Consider the following 12,898-nt stretch of genomic DNA (forward strand, 5'->3'; position numbering starts at 1 on the left):
ACATAACAATTGGTTCAATTGTTATGTTAGGAACAAATTACAGAGGGGAGGGCAGGTGTTTTTTGAGGGACAGTCGCAATTTATCACGCAAGAAATTTTGAAGAGATATGGCATTTCATACATTTAAGGGAGGGTTACCATATTTTGTGCAACTATAAGAAGGCAAGATGTGACTGATTTAGTGCTTAATCCAAAAATATCAAATCATAATACATGTCTATCAGGCAAATTATTGACAATTTACCTCCACAAAACATGCTATATCTGTATTTTATATATATGTTTGATAATGTATTTAAATGTACTTTGCTTGAATTTCATCTAAAAAGCTGATTCACTATCCACGGTGTCTATGATGATATCATGAATAGTTTTTTCCAATACAAAATAAGTAAATCTTTCCATTTGAGTACTCTTGATTATTGATATTAATTTTCTTGATTAGACTAGAGTGGTTACAAGTCTATAGTTGTGTAAGAAATTTGATTTTGGAATTTCTCTGAAATGTCGATTCACTATGCATAGCGGTCTATGATGAAACTATGACTAATTTTTTCAGTACAAAATTAGATAAATCTGTGCATTTATATATGCTTGATTATTTAGATTATTGTTCTTGATTAGACTAGAGTGGTTACAAGTCTACGGTTGTGTAAGAAATTTGATTTTGGAATTTCACTGAAATGTCAATTTCCTTTGTAAGGCAGTCTATAATCTGTACGTATTTTGTTGGTGATTTCCTATTCAGGAAATATCACATGGACAATCAAAGTTGTGGCCATAAAATCAGCTTCTGTCAAAAAAGACCCTCCCCCCCCCAAGATAGGTTTATAAAAAGTGACCCTCCCCCTCGAACTGTTTTCTAAAAAGTGACCCTCCCCCAATTCCCCTGGCCCACCCCCTGTAATTACTGAAAGCTCCCTAAACAAATATGATCTACATTCTTCACGCTGACAAACAGATCTATATTTACCGAGGACTGGGGTTACTTTGTCTGAGAATTTCTGAAGTTTTCAGAGAATGGCAACATAATTAAACGCTTTTTTCACTCTTCTTGATTGAAAGCGAACTGAACACGACATATTTTGTTTGTTAATTTTACTCTCGTCATATAAAATAACTGTTAACTTTGGAAGCTTTCTTATAGACATAGGTAGGTATTTAGGAAGGAATGAGGAAATCCAAGGTAGGTAGGTGGGTAGGCAGATAGATAGATAGATAGATAGATAGTAATAGATAGATAGATAGATAGATAGATAGATAGATAGATAGATAGATAGATAGATAGATAGATAGATAGATAGGTTGATAGGTAGGCAGATAGAAGGATGGGTAGGTATGTCGGGAGACAGGCAGACAGATATCGCCAGACAGACAGTCAAATTACTGTTTAAGTAAAATCCGCCATTGTTATTATGATAAATCTTAACACTGTCCCTACAAACTGATTATATAAACAATTGTAAATATACAATTATTTACTGCACGCCTACAGAATTGCCTTCCTGCTCGTAGATTACTCGTGCATCGTGATGTCGAGATATATCGTAGAATATATATAAAACCTATTCCAATTTTCTCTAATATTAAATGTGTATGTGTGTATGTCTATATGATATTACGGCAGTAGATTTTGAACATAGCAATGACTCATCTCACAGCTAAACGTTTGGCAGTGTACTTGTCATGTAAATATTAAAATCAAAATTATTCAAATCTTTCATTTACATGATAATTAGCAGCAACATAATGCCCACTTATTTCGTCCTGGAAAGTACAACGGGTCGAGAGTTTGTCATTTACACCCCTGTTGATTCATACATCAGAAATAATTGAGATTAGTTGTAGATAGATCATAGAATAGCCTCAACCAATGTGATAAGCGACGTAAGAGCGTGTCCACTTGAGTTGGATTTTGACGATTTATTAATGTCGACCTTTCCAGGCGAAATGTCTGAAACAACAAGTAAATTAGAGTAAACATAACAAAAAGGTCTTAATGTCCCGTTGAATAACACTTTGCATCTTTACATTAAACTTGCCAGTCAGTTTTCAACACCTGCGACTTTTCTTTCCCCTTTGACGTCGCCTTTTATTTGTTTTCCGAGATTTATCTCTTTTCTTCTTGCCTGCCAAAGTAAAATAAGGATTTTAATTGAATTGAACAAAAGAGTAATATGTTGCCCAGCACTAAACTTTAACATTTCTCTTATAAGATGTTTAAATACGGGGATCGCCAGAATTGATATGCCATTGTCAACTTTATCTTGACAGATTTTTAAAATCTGTCAAAGTAACCCTCTTGCTAAATAAAAGCAATTATTGACTTATGATAACAATCTTTCAAAGTGATATCGACGAGCATGCGCATACGGCAACGAATACCAAAAGAAAGCAGACAACATGTACTGGGCATTACGAAAAATAATATCTCTGGGTGTGGTTGGAATCAAATGTCTTAGATTCTAGCTAAATGAAAACAAGAGCCCTAAATGAACTTCAGTAGGGATTATAAGCAGTCCATTAAATCTATATCAGAAAGATACTCAAAACGATTTCACATAACTTTACCTGAGGAAGGTTTTATCTCAACCTGTATGGATGCATTGTCGGAGAAATTCATATCATCATCTTCGGCGTCGCATGAAATATGTAAATCCTGTGTTTCTGTCATGTCCAGGTCTGGCAACAAAGTCAGTTCACTTATTAGATCCATTCTACCCCCACTGATTTCTTCCTCAGAATTAATAATCATATAATTCGGTTCGTCCTCGAATTCGTTTCCGTTGACGATGCTCCATCGAATTTCAGTGTTACGATAGACGCTGCTGGCATTACATACAAATATGCTAGGTTTGTTTTGGATGCTAATTTGACTGGCAGAAGCAGAGGACTGTCCAAAAGCCTTGGCATATAAGGAAATTTTGTCTGAAAGTAACAAACATACATGAGTCGCCAGGATTAATATTGTGATGATTAAGGAAAGTGATTGTGACGATATTGATGATAACAGTGTTAATGATGTTATTGTGATGATAGCAATGATGATGATGATGATGATGACGATGATGATGATGATCATGACCATGATGATGATGATGACAACGAAGAGAATGAAAGTAAAACTTTCTGGAATTCTATAACTTGCAGAAATTCCATAGCTGTCTTTTAAGCAAAAGGTCATTGACGTATTTTACTTTGGATAATTATAGATTTGAATGATTTGTAGCCACAGTAAGCAAATCGACTCCTGGAATTTCAAGAAAATGTAATTTGAGTGGAAAAACAGTATACTCATATTGACTGGCCATGAGGGCAACAGAATATGTCTGTATTCCAAAGGACTGTGAGTCACCCCAAAAACAGACTGTTTCCCGAGGCCGAAGGTCGAGGGAAACAGTCCTTTTTTTGGGGGGGGGGGGGTGACTCACAGGCCCGAGGGGTTAAAGACGTATGCTGTTGCCCTCATGGCCAGTCAATATGTGTTTTATAAACACACCTCATCTGCAGTCATGCATAAGAACGTACCGTACACAAAACTTGTCGCATGTACTTATACCTTGGAGTGTTTCGGCAAGAAAAGGTTTTTCCCGACAGGATCGCAATACTTCTGCAAAACATTCAATGCACCTTTGATTATCGTTTTCATCCGTTTCGAGTCCTTGTTGGAAACCAGAGCATTCAAATCTTCTTGAGAAAGTAGGATAAAGCTAGACATTTTGCGACTATCGTTTTTATCAGCCGCAGACGACATATTTGTTTAAATTCCCGTTCGCGCATGCGCCAATGTCGTTTTTGACGTCAGCAGGCATCATTTTTCAGAACTGATGCCTGGCACGCAACAGTTCCAACAAATGATGCCTGATGACGTCGTTTACGTAGATCAGCACAGAAAGAACGCATCCCATCATAACGCGAATTAGAACACAGACTGCGGATGAGATGTGTTATAATATCATCTGTTTCTATTTTTTAAATAGTCCACCGTACAATTTACCCTGTATCTACATCCTGAAATTGACAGCAATGTTTGAGGATCACATCACAGCCTTGAAATGAAGGCAATATCTCTTTTGTATTGTATTATTGAAAGTTTCTTTGAATCATAGTCGAAGCACCCGTCCACTTGACTATTCATAGCTTACCTATTTCAAATGTTCAACAAATTTTTAATCGTCCTATTTACGATAAGATTTCAAAAGTGCATCTACTGTCACGCCATTGGATTATAACGATTGGGGTAAACTGAGCCCGGGAAGCTGTTTGGACCTAGAAAGTGACAGTTGCCAAAAGTACAATTTTGTGTGCACTTGTTTGAGAGATTTGTACTCACAAACACTTAACAACCAATCTTTACCATGGAGTGAGCAGGAGAATGTCAGGCATTGTGAAGTGAGGATATCTTTGAATTTTGGTATTAACTTCTCTTGTAGCAAACCTCCATTGCATTGATTCATTGATTTCACTTCTTGACCGTGCAAAATTAATCATCATTCATTAGATGTGATATGTACAGCAATATGCGAAAAACACTACTCAGTGTTATCATTCTATTGAATCGTTGTATATTGGAATACTTACTGATTACATTAAGGGAGACATAACAGTGCTCAGATATATATCCAGTGTCGTCTATTGGCTCTTTCAATCTGAATACAACCAGGCATGAGTATTTACCTACATCGCCATCGGTAAATGGACCCTCAATTGTCAGCGATCCTTCCTTTGTAGCACTATATTTAGGGTGTACCACGCCAACGACGTTGAAGTCGACAATCGTGACTAATGTGACCGTGAAGAGAGGATTGTTCGGGTTTACTTTTCTCCAGTCAATCGTCACTCTTGTATACTCTACTTCTGGAGTGTCATATATGCATCGCAGTGTAACCTTTTCGTCATCGTTTCTGATCGTCTGCTGGTGATCCGTAACTTTAGCACTGTGTAGCGGCGTTGATAGTACGGCAAATAATACTATTGTGACCAAATAGACAAGAAATGCTTGCTTATGAATGAAACGGAAGGATATGTTTCGTTGTTTGAAATAACTGCAACGAATGCACTGTGGTGTAAAGTCACTCTGTCCGTTGATATGGCGACACAAAATGGACATAAATGCCTTCTCTACATGTCCGTCTGTCAACGCAAATGGGACATAAATACATTATTTCGGTGTCTGTCTCTCTAACAGTCTGACAGTCTGTTTCTCTCTCTCTCTCATGAACTCTCTCAAATTACCACATATTTACACGTGGCGTAGATCTTAACACACTTAAATACATTGGCGTTCCTGAAGATATGGAATCGACAAAGTCGACAAAACAGATTTTACAGACGAAGTTCACGCTGCCATATTCCAACTGTACAAACAATTCACTATTTATGTTTAGTTTCAGATCATTACAAATAAATCATTCGACTTCTCTGTTTTACATCAGTCCGTGTGAGACAACACAGTCACGGTGTTACACAATGCACGTCGTACAGTCGGATAATCTCCGTGATCCTTTCATAGACTACCTAAATCTTTGAAGGAATTCATTCTAACCAGAGCTGGCTGAACATTTACCAGACCAATTCTGCTAGAGATTAAAATTACGATGATTGCTATAAGGATACTGCTGAAAATATCTGAGTGTCTGACTCAGCAATTTTTACAAATTCTTCAAATAAATCTTCAAATAAATTTGAGAATGAAGCTAATGAGCAGGGGAGCAATATTTGAACACAAAAGTTGACCATCTGTCACTGATATGTCTTTACGGCTACTTAACTATCTAATAATCGTTTACCTCATGTTGAATATTGCCCGTGTGACTATTGTGAATTAAATTGTACGTCATAAGAAGTTAAAGTCGTCAGTTCTGCTTTTTTAGTTCGACGTTACAGAGTAAGCATTCAAGTGTTCAACTTCGTGTTTTGCTTTTGTCCGATGTAATATTTCCAAGTACAACTATCGATCACAGAATGTCTATGATAAGACATTTCCATTGGGACCACACGATTTTCTGATGGACTTTAAGATTAGGCTTAACCATTGTATTACCACTGACATCAGTGCTATAAATTTTAGAATATATTTAAAGGTGCATTTCAAATTATGTTGAGAGAAGGCTTTTCTATTTATAACAAGACACCATGTAAAGTGAAACTTTGCTGACTGTGCATAGACTTTTTCCAAATAATGTAATAAAGTGCTTGAGGTAACGTTATTAAAGAACTTCGCCCAGTTCGAACTTTTTCGGATTGCAATACGTTTCTACATTCGATTCGGCGTAGTAGCTGTAGCATACATACACGGCTACATCAAAATATGGCCAGTCACTTACCACAGATATTACATGTCTTGCTGAAAGTCAGCTCTCTGATGTACATCTTGCTATTCTCGTGCATCAAGTGATTGCTAATATCAAAGACTTCTCTGCTGGTACGATTCTGTGGTCGGACAGATTGTCTGCAGTCAATCGTATACGAACCACTGTATTTATAAGCATGGGGCAACGCCTTGATACGTGGGTGATTGTTAAACAAACCAATTGGCAATGTTTACTACGATCTTGAAGTTTTAAATACCGTCAAGGAAAAAAATCAAATAATTAATTATACAAGCATATTATATGAATCATCTCTTGCTCCCACGTAAAAAAAAACAGAGAGAAGAAGTAAAACAATATGATACAACTTGGTATTGATTGTAACAAAGGCAAGGCTATTGAATGTCAATGAGAGACATATGTTTGAAATATTGACTTAGGTCAAGGACAAATATCTGACTACTTCAAAGCAGCTTTGGCAGTCTTCTGTAGATAGGTATTGTGAGACAAATAAGGGAAGTCTTGATAATAAGATCTCGAGAAACGACTTCTCGTCTGAAGCTAATAAAAACATTAAGCTATGGTTTCTTTTGTTTTCGTCATTGGTTAAACGTTCAAGGCATATTACCTCGTGTTGGTTTGTGTCACTTATAGTCCGGAATATTTCATTTCTGATAACTCGTTTTCATGCACATTCCATTAAAGAAATCATGACAAATCGATGTTGCATTTTAATCATAACACAACTGGAGCTAGCAGCTAGTGAGACACCAGTTGAAAAATCTATGTCACATTTTGATATTATCACTTGTGTTTTTAAGAGGACTTACAGGGCTTACAGGCAAGACTTGCCACTTCGATGCCTGGTATGCATGTTTTTTACACACACTAAACGTTTTCATATCATTAACAGGAAGGAACCTAATGACTGGTCTGGTCGTAAAGACATTAATTTGCACCCCAGACTGGTGATAGTAATCTGTCTCAAGGCTTACATGTCAGATATATTTCGGTGTCGGTTTTCTGTTGTTTATCCTGTACAAGCAATCCAGTCATTAGGTTCCTTCCTGTTAATGACATGAAAACGTTTAGTGCGTGTAAAAAACATGCATACCAGGCGTCGAAGTGGCAAGTCTTGCCTGTAAGCCCTGTATTTCCTGCATGGGAGGGGCTAGAATGTAACAGCATGTCACATCTCAAAAGTTAGATTCGGTCTCCATTCACAAAAAAATGGCTAGAAGAAGTGTCCAACTGCATCTGTGTGCGTACAAGAGATCAACAACTCAAAGTCCTCAAGCCTTAAGACCCTTCTAGCACGAAGGTCGTCACCATTGCAAACAATGTCGATATTATGTGTGCTCTTCACCACTGAATGAAATCGTACAACTGTGTAACGGGTCAATGAATTACATTTCCAGTTCGAGTTGCAGTCATTTTTTGATTGTCCTTAGTGTAACATTTTCGTGTTATTTATGATGAAACATTTAACACGAATTGTTGCGCAAATAGCGAACTCAAACACGACTAAGATCAATTTGATTGACATTTCAAATGTTTCTTTTTAAAAAAAATATGCCGGCCAAAATAATTATGATGAGTATATAGTGGAGTGTTCGTGACGTTTAACAGTATTCATAATCACCTAATTGGACACGAATACTCTATCTCCCACTTCTTATATCCCAATGAGTCAGAGTACTAACTTGTACCATGGTTGGTGAAATCAACCTCTCAAAGAGCCCAGTAAAATCCTTCTAAGCTCTTCTCTTGCTACGAAACAGAGTATAATTCTCCACGTGACCCTATCGGCAATTATCTTCACATCCTGTTTTGCAACTCTTTGATTACATCTAAAGATTGAAAACAGACCTCTCATTTCAGATCTTAAGTTAATAAAACGGACTATAGCATCATATCAATATAGTCACAAACTATCAAATCATTGGCATGAAAGTTTCATTCATTGATGGATAACACTGTCTTTCGCAGACTCAAATATGTTCAAACTCGTACTCAAAGAAATCTTGTGAGAGAATGATCGAAGGTTACGTTTATACATTGGATTTCTGAGTTAGACATGTGGTTAAAATGTCACACTTCAGTTTTTTTCACAACGAGGTGTAATGTAAAGTTGCACGTGATGAAATTTAAAGTAGCACGACACATAAATCACGCCCAATACGCATTTCCCGTTTTTCCCCAAAGAGTCCATAAATAGTTCGGAAAATCCATCGAATGGAAAAAGACATTCACAACGAACACAACTCAATAAAACCTCGTCCAAGCTGGATTTATAACTTCAGACATTTTAAAATCCATTATACTCTGCTGGACTGGACAAGAAAAAAATATTAGAGGCATGTGATATAGATTGAATTCTTTGTTATCCTTTTTAGTCAGGAAAATGGTGCAAACAGTCGTACTGATACGACCATGAAGGGATGGTGGACGTGTTGAAAAAATGAACTCAAGTATCTGTAAAAAATTGCCATGGTCGATAAATTCACAACACTCAGTAAAAATACAATATGACGATTTCAACGCACCCTAGTGGAGTCAGCTTTTGATGCCATAGAGCAAGAAGATTTCCAAGTAAAATATTAGATGTTTTAAATTGTCAAGTTCAGGATATCAGCATTTGGTAATTTGAGGGAAAGAATATGAAAACTTACGTCAACACAGTAAAGGTCACGACAGAGTCGCGTACTTCCCGGTCTTGTACCAGGATGTATGAAGCAAAACGTCGCTTTGCCCGCTCGTTCGCACATTTGAGGGGTCATGAGGAGGATGAGACAGACCCCGGATTCTCAAAAAGAACCTAGCACATGTTCAGCAAAACCGTAAATGAATGACTGTGAGTATCTTGAAATACTTCTGATATAGTATCCAACCACATCGTGCATCATGTTAATAGGAGGTTGTAGTACAAGAAAATGATATACAGTGACATTAAAGGCAGTACGTAACAAGCATAAATTATATGGAAATATGTATTTTACTTCCACAAGCTTTAAATATAAAAGTATAAGATTTATACTGTATCTTCATCCCAGTTCATTCAACCTCGTCAAAATGAGTATTAGTCAGTATTGTTTGTCACAACTTTTATTGGATCTATTAAAAATAACAAAGGAAAATTTTAAAAATGATAAGTAATTATTCTATACGAACTCTACTGAATAATGACAACGGGAGTTTTGACTACGAAAAGCAAGGACAATGACCTTCGCCTTGAATAATCGGATTCAACCCATTCCCTGCGTACTTTTTCACATCTGTCGAATTGACTATTATTTGCAATGATTTATTTAGTCGGGTTAAAGTTTTTTCTTTCACTTCTTCTTTCATCTGTGGTAAAACCCGATGTGTGGGCCGCTATCGTTTTTCCTGTTAACTATCAGTCTTACCTACGCATTATCGATATTTGACGATATTGCTGCATATCAAGATAAAGATAACGCGAGTAATTGAGTTTCTCGCTAAAGGTGTGATTTTTTTGTTAGACGATCCAGCTGGAAAATTATTTTGTCTTAAAGACGAAGGAAATTTATCTTGTAGACATGGATCAATTCACCTCATTCCATAGTGCCCGCTACTATATTTGTTATAATTAATGTGCACTTTTACTTATGATCAGTAGTTTAATGTCGTTTAAAAAGCATACATATCGAATTATGCTAGAATTGGCGAGGTTTAGGATGGCACAACTTTGTCGTTTTTGTAGAGAGGTCCCCCATTTCAATCCGGCGGTTGCGGGTGACATTCATGTTTTAATATTCAGCTAATATGAATATCACAAGTTATTGCCCGTGAAATTTCAAAGGGTATTCATTTCTTTGAAGCCTTTCTTGGTGACAGAACATCTGAATACATGGATATTATGATCAAAGTTACTGTGTAGGCCAACTTGAAATTAAATCTGTAACGAGTATTTAACAGTGCCATGACGTGATAGCAAGTAACAAGTTGGGTACTTGATGTTGGTGTTTTAGTTGAATTTGACGTTTGAGCTCCTGATTACAGTGGCCTTTTCACGATACGTCCTGTTGTGATAGTTGTGATCTCTCAAACTTCGCTGACTACTTCATGGGATTCATTCTCTATGGAATATAGAGCACTTCACAAACAAGGCAATGCAATGTGTGTCTTCATGCTTTGTGTATTACACTCTGTATCTATTGATTGATGTGTGGAAAAGTTGGTAAGCGAGTGACGTTGGAATTGATAGATAGATGAAATCTTCTTTATTTTTTCTGTAAACCAAATCAGTATGCATGTCTACTGCAGCAACGGGCTGTGCTTATGTGAAATTTGAATGAAACAAACTGTTTACTTTTTGAGTCGTGACTACGGACAGCTGAAGGAGAAGTCGGCCAGCTGGCAGCCATTGGCATCATACAGCACGACCAAGCAAATGTAAGTGCATGTATGCCAAAGCAAATTGTCTGTTTCCTTGGTTTGGATAAAATATACCGTGACCATGGTATGCGAAAGAAAACGGGTCCTGACGCGTGGGAGTGTATTTCACACATTTATGACTATGCCTAAAATACGAATTCATCCTGACGTGTGGGAGTGTATTTCAAACATTGATGACTATTAGTAATATAGATCATTGTCTTTGTGTTTACCTGTAAAATTGATACTGGAAAAAGCATGTTAAAGTAGCCGCTCCCAACCTTAAATGTCGTGACAAATTTCAGACTTAAGGACGATACAAACCGAAAGCTTAGAAAACATGAGGCGTACATTGCACACGGTTCTAAAAATATCGGACCTGCACTGCCTTACGTACTAACTACTCAAATTCCGAAAATTGTGGGTTCTGAACTTTAAATGTTAATAATGCATTATTTTTTACTGATTGAATTCTGTGTGTTTGACACCAGAAACAAAGGCTTTTTAGCGTCATCTGGACACTGGAGTGTTTCAGTGGTAGTGTTCTCTAATGGAAAGTTGATACCGTGGTACAGAATCCCTGCAAAGGCGTATGAATCGAAATAGGATAATTTAGTCTCGTACGATTAGACATTATATACATGCATTCATATGATGCAAAGCGTGGTGTAAGGAATATCGATCAAACGATACAACTTGTATCAAAGCCATGTGATCAGTAATTTCAAAATATACTCACCATCTGTTATAAACAGCAAAGTTTTTATAACATTAATTCGGACACAGTAATTTTTAATATTTAGTGTTCTTTGATAACGTATGAAATATCTGAAAAATGAACTCGGACAACTGCAGCTTTTGGAATTATTCTATTTAACCAACAAGACAAGTGAAATGTTTTATTATTCCACAAAAGTATGTTCAAGTACAAACTATTAGCGTTGCAAATACACGCACTGACGATAATGAATGTGTAACGGCAAAGTCTCGCCGTTTTGGAAAGATTTTGGAGTAAGATTAGAAGCTATTTTTCTTACACTGAGCAAAAGTATTTGAAAATATATTGAAAGTTAAGGTTAATGGCAGTCAGCATTAAGAAGAACTTGCATACAAAAGTCGAACAATATTTTATGTATCAGGCCTGTAACGCATGAAATGTTTACGTAAATGAAAGGACTTGACATATAATGCTCTGTTACGCTGACTGAGAGAACTCTCTACATGTCACTTAATTGATTTTTTACACCATTATTGATAACGTGGAAGTTTCATGAATTACCAGTGTATCATGGAGATAATTCAATTCTTTCTCTTTCAGATATTGCTTTGGCCGCTTCTGTCTGATTTCATTTTAGTCATCTACAATGTTGTTGACCTCCACACACAGGAACAACCAAACAACGTGCACATTCAGAAGCATACATACCTTATGTCATCAAGACTTAGGTGAACTTCCCCATCGACCGCATTGTGGTGATGTCATCAATGTCCGTCACAATAATTATTTCCACGTAAATTCCACCTTGCTGAATCATTCATACAAGTCGGTTCTACTCACGACGTATGGTTCATTAGGTTTCTGTCCGATGCAGTTGAATTGAGCATAACACTATGCTTACACTCTGCTGTTTACAGCCTTTGCAAAGATTCGCTGCTCGTACGAAAACTGTAGAGGACTCTGGACGGAGAATTAAGTGATACTCGCCAATGTCATCGGAAATATTATGCTACATTATTGCACGAATTATTGCTACGTCCTGTCATTTGCATGCCTTCTTCTTCAATGGCTCTCTGCCTGTCCCTTTACCCTTGTCTAGCTTTGCCTTCCTGTCTCACTTTCTGACTTCTGGTCACAAAAATTTGCATTTTTTTTTCAAATCAAGGTATATGTTCTGTTCATCAGACTCAAAGAGGTTCCGCTATGATTCGACAACCGTTGGAAATCTTATGAATAAATCGTGACAGAAACCAACTTGGAAATCCAACAAACGTTACTGTAAACGTATAGTCCTAGTAAGAGCGCGTGCAAGTTGGTGTGCTCACTGCAACGCCATTTTGAATATCAAATCGCATATCATCTAACACAGATAGAAATTTAGTTTCGTGTACTCTGTGGATTTGAAACAGTTATCTTCATTTGCAACAATATGATAACTATAGTAGAGTAGAACATTTATCAGTCACAAGCA

At 36.9% G+C, this 12,898-nt stretch overlaps 1 protein-coding gene across 1 annotated transcript; it reads right to left on the minus strand.

The window, feature by feature from the left end:
• Positions 1 to 941: 941 nt before the first annotated feature.
• Positions 942 to 6,445, minus strand: LOC139126507 (uncharacterized). The gene is made up of 4 exons (XM_070692564.1): positions 6,327 to 6,445; positions 4,582 to 4,971; positions 2,572 to 2,928; positions 942 to 2,129 (listed from the first exon to the last, which is right to left on the minus strand). Exons 1-4 carry the CDS (start codon positions 6,388 to 6,390, stop codon positions 2,053 to 2,055), a joined length of 888 nt encoding a protein of 295 aa, XP_070548665.1. The 5' UTR covers positions 6,391 to 6,445; the 3' UTR covers positions 942 to 2,052.
• Positions 6,446 to 12,898: the final 6,453 nt, after the last annotated feature.

This window comes from Ptychodera flava (assembly GCF_041260155.1).
Source record: "Ptychodera flava strain L36383 chromosome 3 unlocalized genomic scaffold, AS_Pfla_20210202 Scaffold_27__1_contigs__length_13241970_pilon, whole genome shotgun sequence".
Classification (NCBI taxonomy): Eukaryota; Metazoa; Hemichordata; class Enteropneusta; family Ptychoderidae; genus Ptychodera; species Ptychodera flava.